At 40.6% G+C, this 14,164-nt stretch overlaps 3 protein-coding genes and 1 pseudogene across 4 annotated transcripts in view; all 4 read right to left on the minus strand.

Moving 5' to 3' along the window:
• LOC120560230 (alpha-1-antitrypsin-like protein CM55-MS) overlaps positions 1 to 14,164 on the minus strand; it is a 166,247-nt gene that overhangs the window by 65,327 nt on the left and 86,756 nt on the right. The window lies entirely within an intron of this gene.
• The window catches only part of LOC120560231 (mucin-5AC-like), a 63,982-nt gene that overhangs the window by 36,741 nt on the left and 13,077 nt on the right, over positions 1 to 14,164 (minus strand). The gene's annotated exons all lie outside the window — the stretch shown is intronic.
• Positions 2,360 to 5,834, minus strand: LOC120560235 (serpin A3-6-like). The gene is given in 6 exon segments (XM_039802516.1): positions 2,360 to 2,624; positions 2,700 to 2,844; positions 3,023 to 3,216; positions 3,530 to 3,600; positions 3,717 to 4,268; positions 5,710 to 5,834. Coding segments are annotated over 5 exon segments (888 nt in total). The 5' UTR covers positions 3,997 to 4,268; positions 5,710 to 5,834; the 3' UTR covers positions 2,360 to 2,426.
• On the minus strand, positions 10,206 to 12,434 carry LOC120560238 (annotated as a pseudogene).

Genomic DNA, 14,164 nt, shown 5'->3' on the forward strand with positions numbered 1-14,164 from the left:
AAAGCATCATGGGAAAAATTTATAAATTAGACATCAAGTGAATAAATCTTGGATGTAAGAGTTGGATTGATTGCTCAATGACCCCCCAAAAAGGCACAAGTTACAGGCTGGATAGAAAACCTATAAGTGCTAACTAAAAGGACAACAAAGACACCCCCTTGACAGTGTGTTAGCTTTTAGCTGGAAAAGACAGTAAGTCTCCAGCTCTTATGGCTGTAAAATTATTAAAATATGAATAAGAGCCTCATCTGTGAAAATAACCACCGGGAGAAGTCATGGCAATATTTAAACTAAAGTTGGTAACAGAGCTAATTAACTTTTTACATTACATAACATGTCATTTAGCTGACGCTTTTATCCAAAGCGACTTACAATTAAGTGCATTCAACAGAGAAGGTTCAAACTCTAGACAACAAGTAGTAAGTGCAGTACATTAGCTTTAAATAAGCAAAGCTACAAAGAAACGTATAAAAGTGCAGGTTCAAGAGGTGTAGTCTGAAGAGATGTGTTTTTAACCTTCGGCGGAAGATGTGTAGGCTCTCAGCCATCCTGATGTCGATGGGGAGCTCGTTCCACCATTTAGGAGCCAGGACAGTGAACAGTCGGGATTTGGTTGAGTGATTAGTTCTCCCTCGCAGTGGGGGCAGCAAGCAGTTTGGCTGATGCAGAGCGAAGTGAGCGGGTTGGGGTATATGGTTTGACCATGTCCTGGATGTAAGCTGGGGCTGATCCGTTTGTGGCCCTGTATGTAAGTACTAGTGTCTTGAAGCGGATGCAGGCAGCCACTGGTGACCAGTGAAGAGAGAGGAGGAGCGGTGTAGTGTGAGAGAACTTGGGGAGGTTGAAGACAAGTCGAGCTGCTGCGTTCTGAATGAGCTGCAGGGGTCGGATGGCACATGCAGGCAGGCCAATCAGGAGGGAGTTGCAGTAGTCTAGACGTGAGATGACTAGAGCCTGAACCGCCTTCTGCGTTAGAAGGGGACGTATCCTTCTGATGTTATGCAGCATGTATCTGCACGATCGGGTGGTTGCAGCAATGCTGGCAGTGAAGGAGAGTTGGTCGGCAAGTGTCACACCCAGGTTTTTAGCAGTCTGGGTGGGGACAACCACAGAGTTGTCGATTGTTATAGTCAGGTCCTGGGTAGGAGAGCCCTTCCCTGGAAGGAAAAGGAGCTCAGTCTTGTCAAGGTTGAGTTTCAGATGGTTAGTGGACATCCAAGAAGAGATGTCAGTCAGACAGGCCGAGATACGTGCTGCTACTTGAGTGTCAGACTCAGGAAAGGAAAGAATTAGTTGGGTGTCATCCACGTAGCTGTGATAAGAAAAGCCGTGTGACTGAATGACAGACCCGAGGGAGTTGGTATACAGAGACAAGAGGAGGGGGCCCAGGACTGATCCCTGAGGAACCCCAGTTTTGAGTGGGCAAGGCTCTGAGCTAGATCCTCTCCAAGTTACCCGGTAGGTTCAGTCTGACAGGTAAGATGTGAGCAATGAGAGCACAGAGCCTGAGACACCCAGATTCTTGAGTGTCGAAATGAGGATCTGGTGGTTCACTGTTTCAAAGGCAGCAGAAAGGTCCAGAAGGATGATGATGGAAGAGAGAGAGGTTGTTTTAGCGATGTGAAGCTGCTCAGTGACAGCAAGGAGGGCGGTTTCTGTTGAGTGACCAGCCTTGAAGCCAGACTGGTGGGGACTTTTAGTACTTTACCTACTTTTTACAGTTAAGCAAATTACAGTTTAGTCAGCTATGTATAAAAACTTATTGCCCATTTTTGAAACTTTTGTATGATTAACTTCTCAATGACATTCATACCAAATTAATCCAATCTCACTTCTGTAAATATTCCTACTAATTTGTAGACATTCCAGCCAGCAAGTCATTGTAGCATCAGCTTTTGAATATACAATTCATTTTTGTATAAAGATTTTGATTATCCACAATGTCTCATCCATCCAAGGTGGACTGACCCTGAGCTATGTTGTGAAACCAAGTTTCTGCTCCCATAGAAGACAAGTCAGTTTGAAATGAAACTGTTTCCAAAATGTGAGAATTTTCTGCATTAAGTACTTTACTTAAATACTTTAGTACATTTTCCTGATACTTCTACTAAAGGAACATTTTCAATACAGAACTTTTACTTTTAAATGATTTGAATACTTACTTTGCATTACTTTATTTGATTTTATTAACTGCCACACCTGCCAGAACCAGAGCAGTTCAAAAAGTGGGCAGTCACAGTTGAGCTTTAATTTTTAAAATCTGATCAGTTTTATATGAATACCAAATGCTTATGGAAGTTGATCCTATTTATCCTACATTAGGTTACCTTCAAAAGATTATATAAAAAACAGTTTATACTCAAAGGAAGAGACAACTTTTATATAAGATGCAACAGCTGTCCTCGAGCAAACAAAGGGATGATCCATCAGATGGTTGGGTTGATAATCTTGCCCATGAAGAGGATTTCCTCAGTGTTACGTTCAATGATTATGACCATGAATGGACGACTGAACGTCAACACAGGGGCAGGGGCCAGGAAGGCGAGCAGTTCGATGTAGATTCCTGTGGCGGCAGAAACGGTGGCTCCGGCCTCGTCAACGTCCAGCGTAGATTTGTGCACAACCTGCGGTGCAACGTAGCATAAGTGAATCAACAGACGAACGAAATGTGTTAAATAAAACCTGCTCCGTTTACTTACTTTTGAGACTGCCAGTCCTTGCTTCTCTGAAACGCCTCTTAAATTTGCATGAACAAACATTTCTATCATTCCCATTTTTGATAGCACATCGTTCAGGTTGTAAGAAGTCTTGATGGAGAACTTCGGAATATATACGTCAAGTTTCCTAAAACATTGGAGGGGGCAGGGAGACAAACAAACATTCAGTGAATCTGATTAGGGAAGGAGTTTCATTTGGCTGTGAGGGCAATAATGATATGCTGGTTTAAAAAAAAAAAAAAAGATCCAACTATTCAGTTTCTAACCTTCCAGATAATAAACGCATAAATTAAGATGCTCCCAACCTGGGTGTCATCCACTGCAACCATTTGGTGACACGGTGCGGGCCAATTGTGTTCTCCAGCGTTGCCATGACGTCAGGCAACATCAGCAGCATGGATTAGGAGCTGGTGAAGGGGAGCTGAAGGACCGTTGCGTTCAGCACATTGTCACGATATGTGTAGAAACTATCCTCCAGATTCATCATGAGGACTTTGACCTGGACAATGACAATTTAAACAGAAAGAACAATGATGCTTAATTGGACTGGATCCATGCAGCCCTTTTTCTCAATAAAAAAAAAAAAAAAGGGAAAGCCAAAAGGGTTGAAGAAAGCACATCAAAAACAAATTCGTTACAACTATCAGGTTTTCCCAAATTGTGTTGACGGCATGAAAAACACTTTATACATCTTTGAAATTCCCCATGGACCTCTAGCTTTGGGCTGAACTCTGAAGGTTTACAAAGTCTTGCTCCACTCCTGATAATTACTGGGGCTCTATTTTTTTGTAATTGAGAGAGAATCTCTGAACCTTCGAGTTCTCGTCCACGTTGAAGTAGTCTTCTTCTGTGAGCTCCGGGTCAAACTGAGTCGCCCACTTTCCTGTTAGACAATGAGCAGAAATGCAACACATTTGGTTTGATATATTCAATTTAACCTCAAAATATGTAAACCGATCTTACATTACAGACTGACTAGATCCCACAGGACCTTCTTACCTTTGTAGTAGATGTAGCTGATAAGATATAGGACTGTGTTTGGATCCAGGTCTTCCACCAGCTGGTCAATCTTCCTATTGGTCTTCTCCTCCACGTACTTATTGATGGTATCAACACTTTCTGTGGCGTTGGTGAAGTCCACATTGAACCCATCTGCGAGGTACGACTGCTTCAGGGTCTGCAGGAACTCCGGCTTGGGCTTGAAGCGGTTGTCCACGAACACAGCGGTCCCTTCGCTGGAGTCCTCCTGAGATGTGTTGCTGGCCCTCTGGAGGAACATCTGGAAGGTCTGGTCCACATCTGTCTGTGACAGGAGGGAGCTGTTGAAGCCCAGACCACTGAAAAGCTGACTGTGAGTCTCCCCCTGCGCTCCCACGGACAACGCAGCCAAGGCGGTCGACACACAACTTGGGCAGAAGAAGATATTATCTCCCTGTGAGTCAGCATGAGCTGCTAACTTCCTGTCACCAGGGAGACGCTGTTTGGGCTGCAAACACAGATCACCGCTGATAGGACCCAGAGACCCACGGCCACACGCATCATCATTGTGAACTAAGACAAAAGATCAGTGTCATGGTTTGTTTCAATGAGGAAACTGATTGGACTGGAGGCATTTTCTGAAGGTTTAGTGTAATGTGAATCTTATAAGTGTGTAGGCTTTAGTTACCATCAAAGAAATCTGATTAAACGGTGGTATTTTTCAAGCTGGACCCTATTTCCCTCTTAATTTGTGTCTAAGTGATGGATGTGAACAACAATCTTTCACACTGGTCCAGTATTGATCTGGACAGTAACCGTCAGCTGTGAACCGGGCTGTAATGTAACCCTACAGGACAAATGTTCAGCGGCAGTTAGTGTTCACTAAAGGTTTTGTTTTTGCCGCTGACAGACTCAGATTATTATTCTAAGTGTCTGACAACATTATGGAAAGGATCCCTACAGAGATAGAGCTTTTAGTTAAAGAGTAACATCCTTTTAGTTTAACATGAAACAGCCCCGAAATCACCATCACCAAACTACACCAGACTCCATGTAACTAATCAGTACTTTTATCATCATAAAACACTTAATTCAAAGTGGACAGAAACAAATTAAAACCATCAAAAGCCATCCTGGTTCATCTTTCCACTGTTCCAACAATCATCGCTCCGATTTGGTTGAAATAAACCCTTAATTCACCCATTTACATGTGGAGATATGCTGGCTCTATACACGCTAAAAGTCCTGATTATTTACATGGAGTCTGGTGGAGATAGGCTGGCTCTATACACGCTAAAAGTCCTGATTATTTACATGGAGTCTGGTGGAAATATGCTGGCTCTATACACGCTAAAAGTCCTGATTATTTACATGGAGTCTGGTGGAGATATGCTGGCTCTATACACGCTAAAAGTCCTGATTATTTACATGGAGTCTGGTGGAGATATGCTGGCTCTATACACACTAAAAGTCCTGATTATTTACATGGAGTCTGGTGGAGATATACTGGCTCTATACACGCTAAAAGTCCTGATTATTTACATGGAGTCTGGTGGAGATAGGCTGGCTCTATACACGCTAAAAGTCCTGATTATTTACATGGAGTCTGGTGGAGATATGCTGGCTCTATACACGCTAAAAGTCCTGATTATTTACATGGAGTCTGGTGGAGATATACTGGCTCTATACACACTAAAAGTCCTGATTATTTACATGGAGTCTGGTGGAGATAGGCTGGCTCTATACACGCTAAAAGTCCTGATTATTTACATGGAGTCTGGTGGAGATATGCTGGCTCTATACACGCTAAAAGTCCTGATTATTTACATGGAGTCTGGTGGAGATATACTGGCTCTATACACGCTAAAAGTCCTGATTATTTACATGTCTGGTGATGGTGATTTTGGGGCTTTTCCTCATCTACTGTGCAACTACACTACAACACTGTGCAAAACAAAATATAAAGCCAACCGTCACATGAGAATAATAAAATAAACAACAGTCAAAAACAAACCTTTTCTGGATGTGAGGATTGAGAGAGATCACCAGAACTGAACCTCCAGCCCTCCTTAAAGGACAAAGAGTCAATCAAGCTAATGTGAACCAGGTGTAGACTACCACACCTCTGCCTGCCTCATACCCAGCTCACATGAGCCACCCACAAAGTGGGAAGGGTCATCACAAATGTTTTGTGTCTGTGTGTGTGTGTTTGTGTATGTGTGTTTATGCATGTGTGTGTCTGTTTGTGTGTGTGCGTGTTTTGTGCGTGCGTGTGTTTGAGTCATTTCCCAATTTGAGATTCATAAAGTTCATCTATCTATTTTTACTTTAATAATGTTTTTAAAAGAAAAAACAACTCCACTGGAAGCAAAATAAAAGGACACATCCAGTATAGATTCCCGACAGCGCCCCCTGGTGTTTAATAGACAGAAACACAAGCTGAGGGATGCAAGGGACTATTTTTTTTTTGTGCAGACTTTATTATTGTGGAAGCCCATTTCCATCAATGTGATGAACACAAGATCCTGTAAGTTCAGAGGCCCGTTTCAGAAAGCAGGTTTAGTGAAAACTCTGAGTTTGTTAACCTTGAGATGAGGGAAACTCTGGGTTATCTGATTCAGAAAGAGAGGTAACTTAACCTCAGAGTCAGTTACTATGGTAACTGAGTCTGTGAAACTAACCAGGGGCCTGTTTCACAAAACCAAGATAAGGGATTAAGCCGGGATTTCACAGTTATCCTGGATGAATTTAGCCTTGATTCGGTTTCACGAAAGCGGAGGCACATAAATCACCATGGAGATTTATTCTGTACAGCTAGCCTGCTCCTGACCAGGCTAACAGCCAGGATTTATTTAATCCTGGAGCCTTTTCTGATCACCCAGCAGAGGTTTTACCTTATTGTTATCAGCCTGGATTAAAATACAACAGGTCCATATTGCTGTTCATTTAAGTACTGTTATTATTTAAAGTTGTGACCATTATTTTTTTTAAATAATTATTCATGTGACAGTCATTGTTACTGTTATATTGCTGTATGAAGACTGCTGTTCATATTGTTGTTAGAAGTTTGATAGATATATTATGGCAGTTGTTGAGATAATAAAAAAGGCTGATATAATTTCAAATGTATTTTAAATGAAGTCTGTTACTAAGGGCAATACATACAATGCTTTACATTTCTATAGTTGACCAATGCACCTTGAATTATTTTAGTTGATTCATTTTTTTTTAAATTCTTTAACATAAGGATCATGTTTGTTCCTCTTCCATGTACATTGTATTTGGCATTCTTAGCACACAATTTATGTTGTCCAGTAAACTGGGACTATAATTTGGGAGGATTGTACAATTTAAGAACATATCCTAATTGTACAATCCTCCCAAATGATAGTCCAGTAACTATCTAGTGATTTAGGCTACTGTACATTCATGTAACAACAGGGAGAGGACACCTCAATGGTTTTTGACCTTATATATTGCTGGGGGGAAATAACTGATGAATATACTCTGTTCCATTCATGTTTACAGTGTGCATGGAATTTATCACTTAATTATCTTCATAGTTTCTAGATTTTAGAGTCCAATTTCCTATGTCCATACATATGGGGGAGTAAGGTATATAATATGTAGAGAAGGAAACTCGGCCTCTATAAAAAATAAAAAAAGTGTGGCAGATAATAGCGGACCGACTTAATGATAGTCTAAAATATACATTTATGAAATACTGCTCTTAACTGAAACCATTCAATGAGTCACTGTCATTTGCAAAAACGAACAGTTGTACACTTTGCATTAAAAGCGAGCAGTGGAAGTTAATATGACTTAGGAAATTTATATTGTAGCCCGTGAGAGAGAGAGGGAGAGGAACAGAGTGAAAGAGATATTTACGCATCATATTCTAGCGTTGTAGAAAATGGATCTTCATGGTAAATTTCCTGAGTAACATTATCTTCTGCTCACTTTTAAGGCAAAGAGTACAACTGTTAATTTGTGCAAATGATTAGTAGCCTAATCCTTGAATGGAATGATTATGACGGTTTCAGTTCAGAGCCGTGGTCAGTTAATGTATATATTTAGGCTACAATTACGCATTCAGTCGGTCCGTGATCGTCTGCCTCGCTTTCTCTCGCTGTTTCGTTACAGCGGCCGTGTTTCTTTTCTTTTAATACAAATAATGTGTTTCACGTCATCATACTTCCACAAGAAGCTGCTGCTCACTCTGTATAAAGTATGAACAATACGTATTCTCCATTTTGGCATCAGTAAATCTGTGATCGACCTCGCGGTCTTTTGAGGAAAGCCGTGGACGCGCATCTATCTGAATGACTTCAGCCTGGCTCGACCTAGTCGCTCCTCCTCAGCCTGGCTTGGCCTTCGTGAAACGCACCAAGCCAGGATGCACAGATTAGACTAGGTCAAGCCTCGCTTTATCAGTTATCCTGGATTTATATATTCTGCTTTTGTGAAACAGGCCCCAGGTCGGGAGCAGGTTTTCTTCAAGAAACCTGGGGTCCGTTCCAGGAAGGAGGTTTAACAAACTCTGAGTCTAACCCTGATGTCTGAGTTGATTTCCCCTGAGATGGAAACTCTGAGTTTTCGGTTCCAGAACAGCTGATATGAGTTGGTTCAATCAACTCGGAGTAGGTTCACTCAGGGTTACGCGCGTGCACATAAGGCAGTATGAATGGAGCCATGATTCTACGATTCACCATGGTAACAACCACAAACAAACGGGTCGGCGGAAATACTCATGCGCACAAACAGCGAGTTTGAACATGTGTTTCGTTAAAAAAGCAAGACAGCGGCTGCTGCTGCAAAAGAGAGAGAATTGGTTTGGGAGAAAATTGCTGCTCGAGTCAATGCGTAGCTACAAATTCACAGTGTATTAATTTCATATTTAATCACAGTTAACTTATATTACTGGTGAAAACTGGAATTGTATTAGGCCTACACCTATAATTTCATTTAGGTGCAATCCTGCGGGCGAAAAAGTAAACTATACTAATCCCATTCTGAGGCTGCAGCACCATGATCATTAACAGAACTATAATATATAATCATTTATTTATTTTTAATGGCTCTCACTGGTTTGTGTCCAGGGAACACTACAAAGACGTTTAAAAACATTTCAGAGGGAGTCACACTTTTCTGATTGCTCTGCATACAGTGGCTTAGCCTAGTATGATCCGCTACACTGTTAAGAAAACTGCTGTTTGCAAAAAACGTAATGCGATACAAAGAATCTGCTGGGATGTTAAAGCCTGTCCACGATGGTTGATGTTAGTGATATGAGGACAGATAAGGTATCTACATATCTAATGGACTGTGATAATAAAATACCTCTCAAATCGGTTATGTGGAAATGAAAATACATCTATAGTCGGGACTCAATATCATCTCCCGATGTAAACTCTGTGAATTAATACAGCTTTTTCATCAATGGGATAGTCGACAAAAGGACATGACATGTTTCAGAAAAAAACGTTTTATAATCTGCCAAATATAAACCAATACGTTTTTTTATTCATGCAGATAAAACTGCATTAATATGCGCCTGATACAGACTTAATGAATGAATGAGGAAATGAGTTTCTCCTCCCTCTCAGAGGGTTGAGGTTATACAAGGAGACCAGGCAAACCAAAGATGGGAAAAAATGGCTTAGACCTCAGGGTTCAAACAAATTCACAAAAATAGCATTTTATAATATAAACTGTTAAATATCTATGAAATTACATGGAATTCAAAATATTAAGTTCAGAAGAGACATCCTGTTACCTCTGCAAAAACAAGACTTTCCTACACGACACGAATCTCTGTGTGCCTTATGTAAACTTCTCTCTACTTAAATACAGTTCTAGAAGATACTGACCCAGGAATAAGTCATGCAAACTGGAACCACCCAACCTAGGGGCAGCAGAACAAGCTGTAAACTATGGGTGGAAATCTCCAGAGGTCCCACAATGTTATTACTGGAAAAAAGTAACAAACTAAAAAGGTAAATTGTGAGGCTAATCCTGCCAGTTCTGCTTATCCTGTTGGGATTTGACACTAAATGAAATCCTTTCCCAGCATCTGTTGAAAAACTCCATGCAAGCATATTACCATATCAATTCATTTCTTACATTACTAGATAATGATTTCAAATTACTGGAAAGAGATAAGACTGATAAAGCACATACCAGCCTTTTATCAGTAAAGACACTTAGAATATGGTAGAAGTAAAACAATAATCTATGGCTGAATTCCATTTAAATGCAGAGTCTTCAGGGTCCTGGCATCACATGCTGGCTCACTGGGATACTTTAAATAGAACAGAGCCACCGTTACGGTTACACTTCTTTCCTACATTAAAACGTCTGCTGTGAAAATGGCCTTTTATGATTCTTCTATCAGACACCATAAGTCATAAAGAAATGACAAGAAAAATCTGAGATAATTGAGAAAATTTATTAGATGAGTCTTATCCTTCGGCAGGCGTTTGCCGTTTGCTGTGGTGGAGTCTGGACTTACTAGCATGGGCACCCAAACCGAACTTTGTAGTCACGGCACAAGCCAGATTTCTGGTCCGGATTATGCGAAAAACCAATCCCTCATTTTGATTGTAACTGAAAAATGATTCCAAACAGTTAATGATCAGTATGATATTTAGAGCAAGGAGACCATTGAAAGCAAAGAACTTTTTAACAGGGTACATGACAAAAACCATAAATTATTTGTTAACTATGATAAAAACATGCTCTAGTTTTATTCATTTGTCATTTTGTTTTTGATGTCAGTTGTAACTTCTATTCAAATGTGAAATGTTGCAGATATCCTATGAAAAGAAATTATGAATACCAATAAGTTAGATTATTCCCATTTCTTACTCAGACCATTAATAAAGTAAAGCTCTGCTACATTTTAATGATTTGGAATCTTTGGGAAAGAGGCTGAGAAGTATTGATCTAATGTTGGGGTGTTTGTAGTAGATAGTACATTTAACGTTTCAAATTATTTTCCTATAAAAGCTACTTACATAAAGAAGGTCTGCCCTGTGGAGAGGGCTGGGGTCAATGTGTCAGTGGTAACAGCCTCAATGGACAGTGGGCTGTCACAGATTTGTCCTGGGTTTTCTGTCCTCAGGTTAGTCAAAGTCTCCCAGTCCCCTGTTCCACTGGGAGCGTCCCGGTTATACCACTGGGTCCAGCACACTGCAAGGAACAATGAAAGAGACATGCTGGAGGGAAACTGCAGAGCCATAACACCATTCTAAATAAATACTTGGGCACATATATAATGTAAGAGAAGGGGAAGTACGCATAGCCTACGATGTAGCCGATGAACCCTAAATCAAGCTTAACACTGCACATGAATGTGTTCAGACAGTACCTTTACAGAAAGAAGGGCAGCTGAAACGAACACTATAATCATTACACATCTTATTCCTGGGTTGGTCCTGGTTCCTGCAGACAAATCCTGTAGTGGTGTCACTTCTGAAAAAAGAAACAGTAGCATGCTAGTGGCATGGATCTAAGACAGAAAATTTCAGTCGGTCATCTTTCTGTTAGTCATTTGGTCCAGACTTTATTATCTTCATAATGATTGGCTGGATTACCATTAATGGACACTCCTGGTGCCTAGAGGATGGGCACTGATAGCACAGTCATTGTGAGCATGCTAGCAATAAAAATATGCTGAACTCAACAGGTACTCAAACACGTAGTAGCAATATCAATGCAAAACAATCAGAATACAATATGAATCTTTGCATGAAAGCAGTCAAATTATTCATACTCTCAGTACTTACACATAAATCACATCACCTGCTGCAGCCACAGTGAGTCCAGATAGAGTTCTCGCCTCAATATCTACTGGTTTAGAGCAGATCTTTCCTGGGTACTCATTGCGAAGATCAGAGAGGGTTTCCCAGTCTCCAGTTCCAGAGGGGTCATCTCTGTCAAACCAGTCTGTCCAGCATCCTGGACCAAGGCATTTACGTTGAGATAAATTAGCAACAAGACAACTTTTCAAAATACTGACTGGTTAAGTCTGTACTTTAAAATGTGAGAATTGCCAGTGAAAAGAATTTCTAACCTGGTTTAGGGAGTAAAACTAAGTCAGACCCTCTGGCTGTCTGCTGGTTGCTTTCTGGTAAAAGGTAATCAGACAAGCTTTTGACTATTGTGACTGAGTACATTTGTGATTGTAGAGTCAAAATTGTAAATATGATCGTGACACTGGATTACAGTTATTGAGATGAACCTACCAAAGAACAATCCTGCAACAATGGCTACGCTCAGCTATTATAGACAAAAGAAAATAACTTAGGTTACAATCACAGACTATGGCACAGTGCTTATAAAGAACGCGTATATCCACAGAGAAAAATAAATATAACACAAAGTGATACATTACCAACTTGATCATGATTGCAGATAAAAAGAAGTCTTTAAACCTGTAGGAAACGCTTGCATTTAGGAATACATGTGTGCATTACCAAAGTAAGTTCAAGAGTTGCATGAAGTGGTATAAACATGCATTGACATGCATGTATAATATTTAACATCTATTTTAAAGACAAAAAAAAACCACACAAAAAAAAAAACACACATTTACCAAAATTACAGTTTATAATAACATACATTGTTAAATAAATATCCCTGAAATTACATTACAATCAAAATATTAATTATTAGGTTACCTCTGCAAAAATAAAGAGACACCCACGGGACTCCTCAGTTGAACGGTTGTGTGAACGCGTCTGGTATGATGATCGGCCCGTTCTCCTGTCCCTCTAAATACAGTTCTTAAAGATAATGACCTACTGACACAGGCAGTCACAACACTGAAACAGGAACCATCCAAAGGAAACGATGCCCCATTCAAAAACTAAACAAGATATGTTAGCACAATATTTCTACATTCAAAATGGTTGAAAATCAATGTTTGGTGTGGTGGCAGCGGCTGAGGTCATAGCACTTCTTACGGACGTTGACTATCCCAGATTTGTTTGTGTTTAGCATTATATTCAGTTACAATTTAGATTCATTATTGGGTTAAAACAAAACACAACAGTAGTGTTAAGTTAGCGTATTGGTAAATGTCTGTTAGTTATTCTGTTTACTTACCACACCATGTGCTCCAGACAAAAGGAAAGGAGGAAATGCTGAGTCACTTCCTCTATTTATACTGGATGTGATGTCATCGGTGCCACCTGGGAATAACAGGGACCGCCCCCATGATTACGTTGTTTTTCCAACTGCCAGCATTCACATGGTCGGGATGCGTGTTCTTATTCTTCTGTTATATTGCCGTTTGGCATAACAACTTGTTGCATGACTGCCACCAACTGTCGGGTGTAGCCTAGAGCATCTGGGGCCTGTTTCACAAAACCAAGATAAGGGATTAAGCCGGGATTTCCCAGTTATCCTGGATGAATTTAGCCTTGCTTCGGTTTCACGAAAGCAGAGGCACATAAATCACCATGGAGATTTATTCTGTACAGCTAGCCAGCCGCCTTGACAGGGGAGTTTTTTAATTTTGGGGCTTTTCGGGCTAAAAAGGGGGTTTTTTTTTTTCTTGGCTCTTTTCTGATCACCCAGCAGAGGTTTTACCTTTATTGTTATCAGCCTGGATTAAAATTCAACATGTCCATATTGCTGTTCATTTAAGTACTGATATTATTTAAAGTTGTGACCATTATTTTTTTAAATAATTATTCATGTGACAGTCATTGTTACTGTTATATTGCTGTATGAAGACTGCTGTTCACATATTGTTGTTAGAAGTTTGATGAATATATTCAATTCAATTCAATTCAATTTTATTTATAGTATCAAATCATAACAAAAGTTATCTCGAGACACTTTACAGATAGAGTAGGTCTAGACCACACTCTGTAATTTCCAAAACCCCAACAATTACAGTAATTCCATCAAGAGCAAGCATTAGCAGTGGCTATCGCGACAGTGGCAAGGAAAAACTCCCTTTTAGGGAAGAAACCCCGGCAGACCCAGACTCTTGGTAGGCGTGTTCTGACGGGCCGGTGGTGTGTGATGAACAGTGGCGTAATAGTCACATTAAAGGTCACAGTGACGTCGAAGAGTTATCGTGGAAGTTCATGTCATAGCAGGGCACATCGTGTCATACTGAGTAAGTGATGTCCCCTATAACGGATTCAGACTACTCTGTGCATAGGAACATCACAGCAGGGCGCGTTGCGGGATGTAGCGTGCGCTGCAGAGCATGGGTGGATGCAGCAGGATGCAGCAGGATGCAGCAGGATGGGGGGGGGGGATTTGCAGAGAATCACAGAGCATAGCTCTGCGAAGAAGAAACATAAGGACTCCGGGGAGTAAACTCCCCAGAGCTAGATTAGTAACAAGCAATTCTGGGACAGGATGCATACAGAAGTAACAAGTAGAGAAGAGAGAGCAGCTCAGTGTGTCATAGGAAGGAAACAGCATCCCCTGCAGTCTAGAATTGTAAT

The sequence above is a fragment of the Perca fluviatilis genome, chromosome 6 (assembly GCF_010015445.1).
Source record: "Perca fluviatilis chromosome 6, GENO_Pfluv_1.0, whole genome shotgun sequence".
Taxonomy (NCBI): domain Eukaryota; kingdom Metazoa; phylum Chordata; class Actinopteri; order Perciformes; family Percidae; genus Perca; species Perca fluviatilis.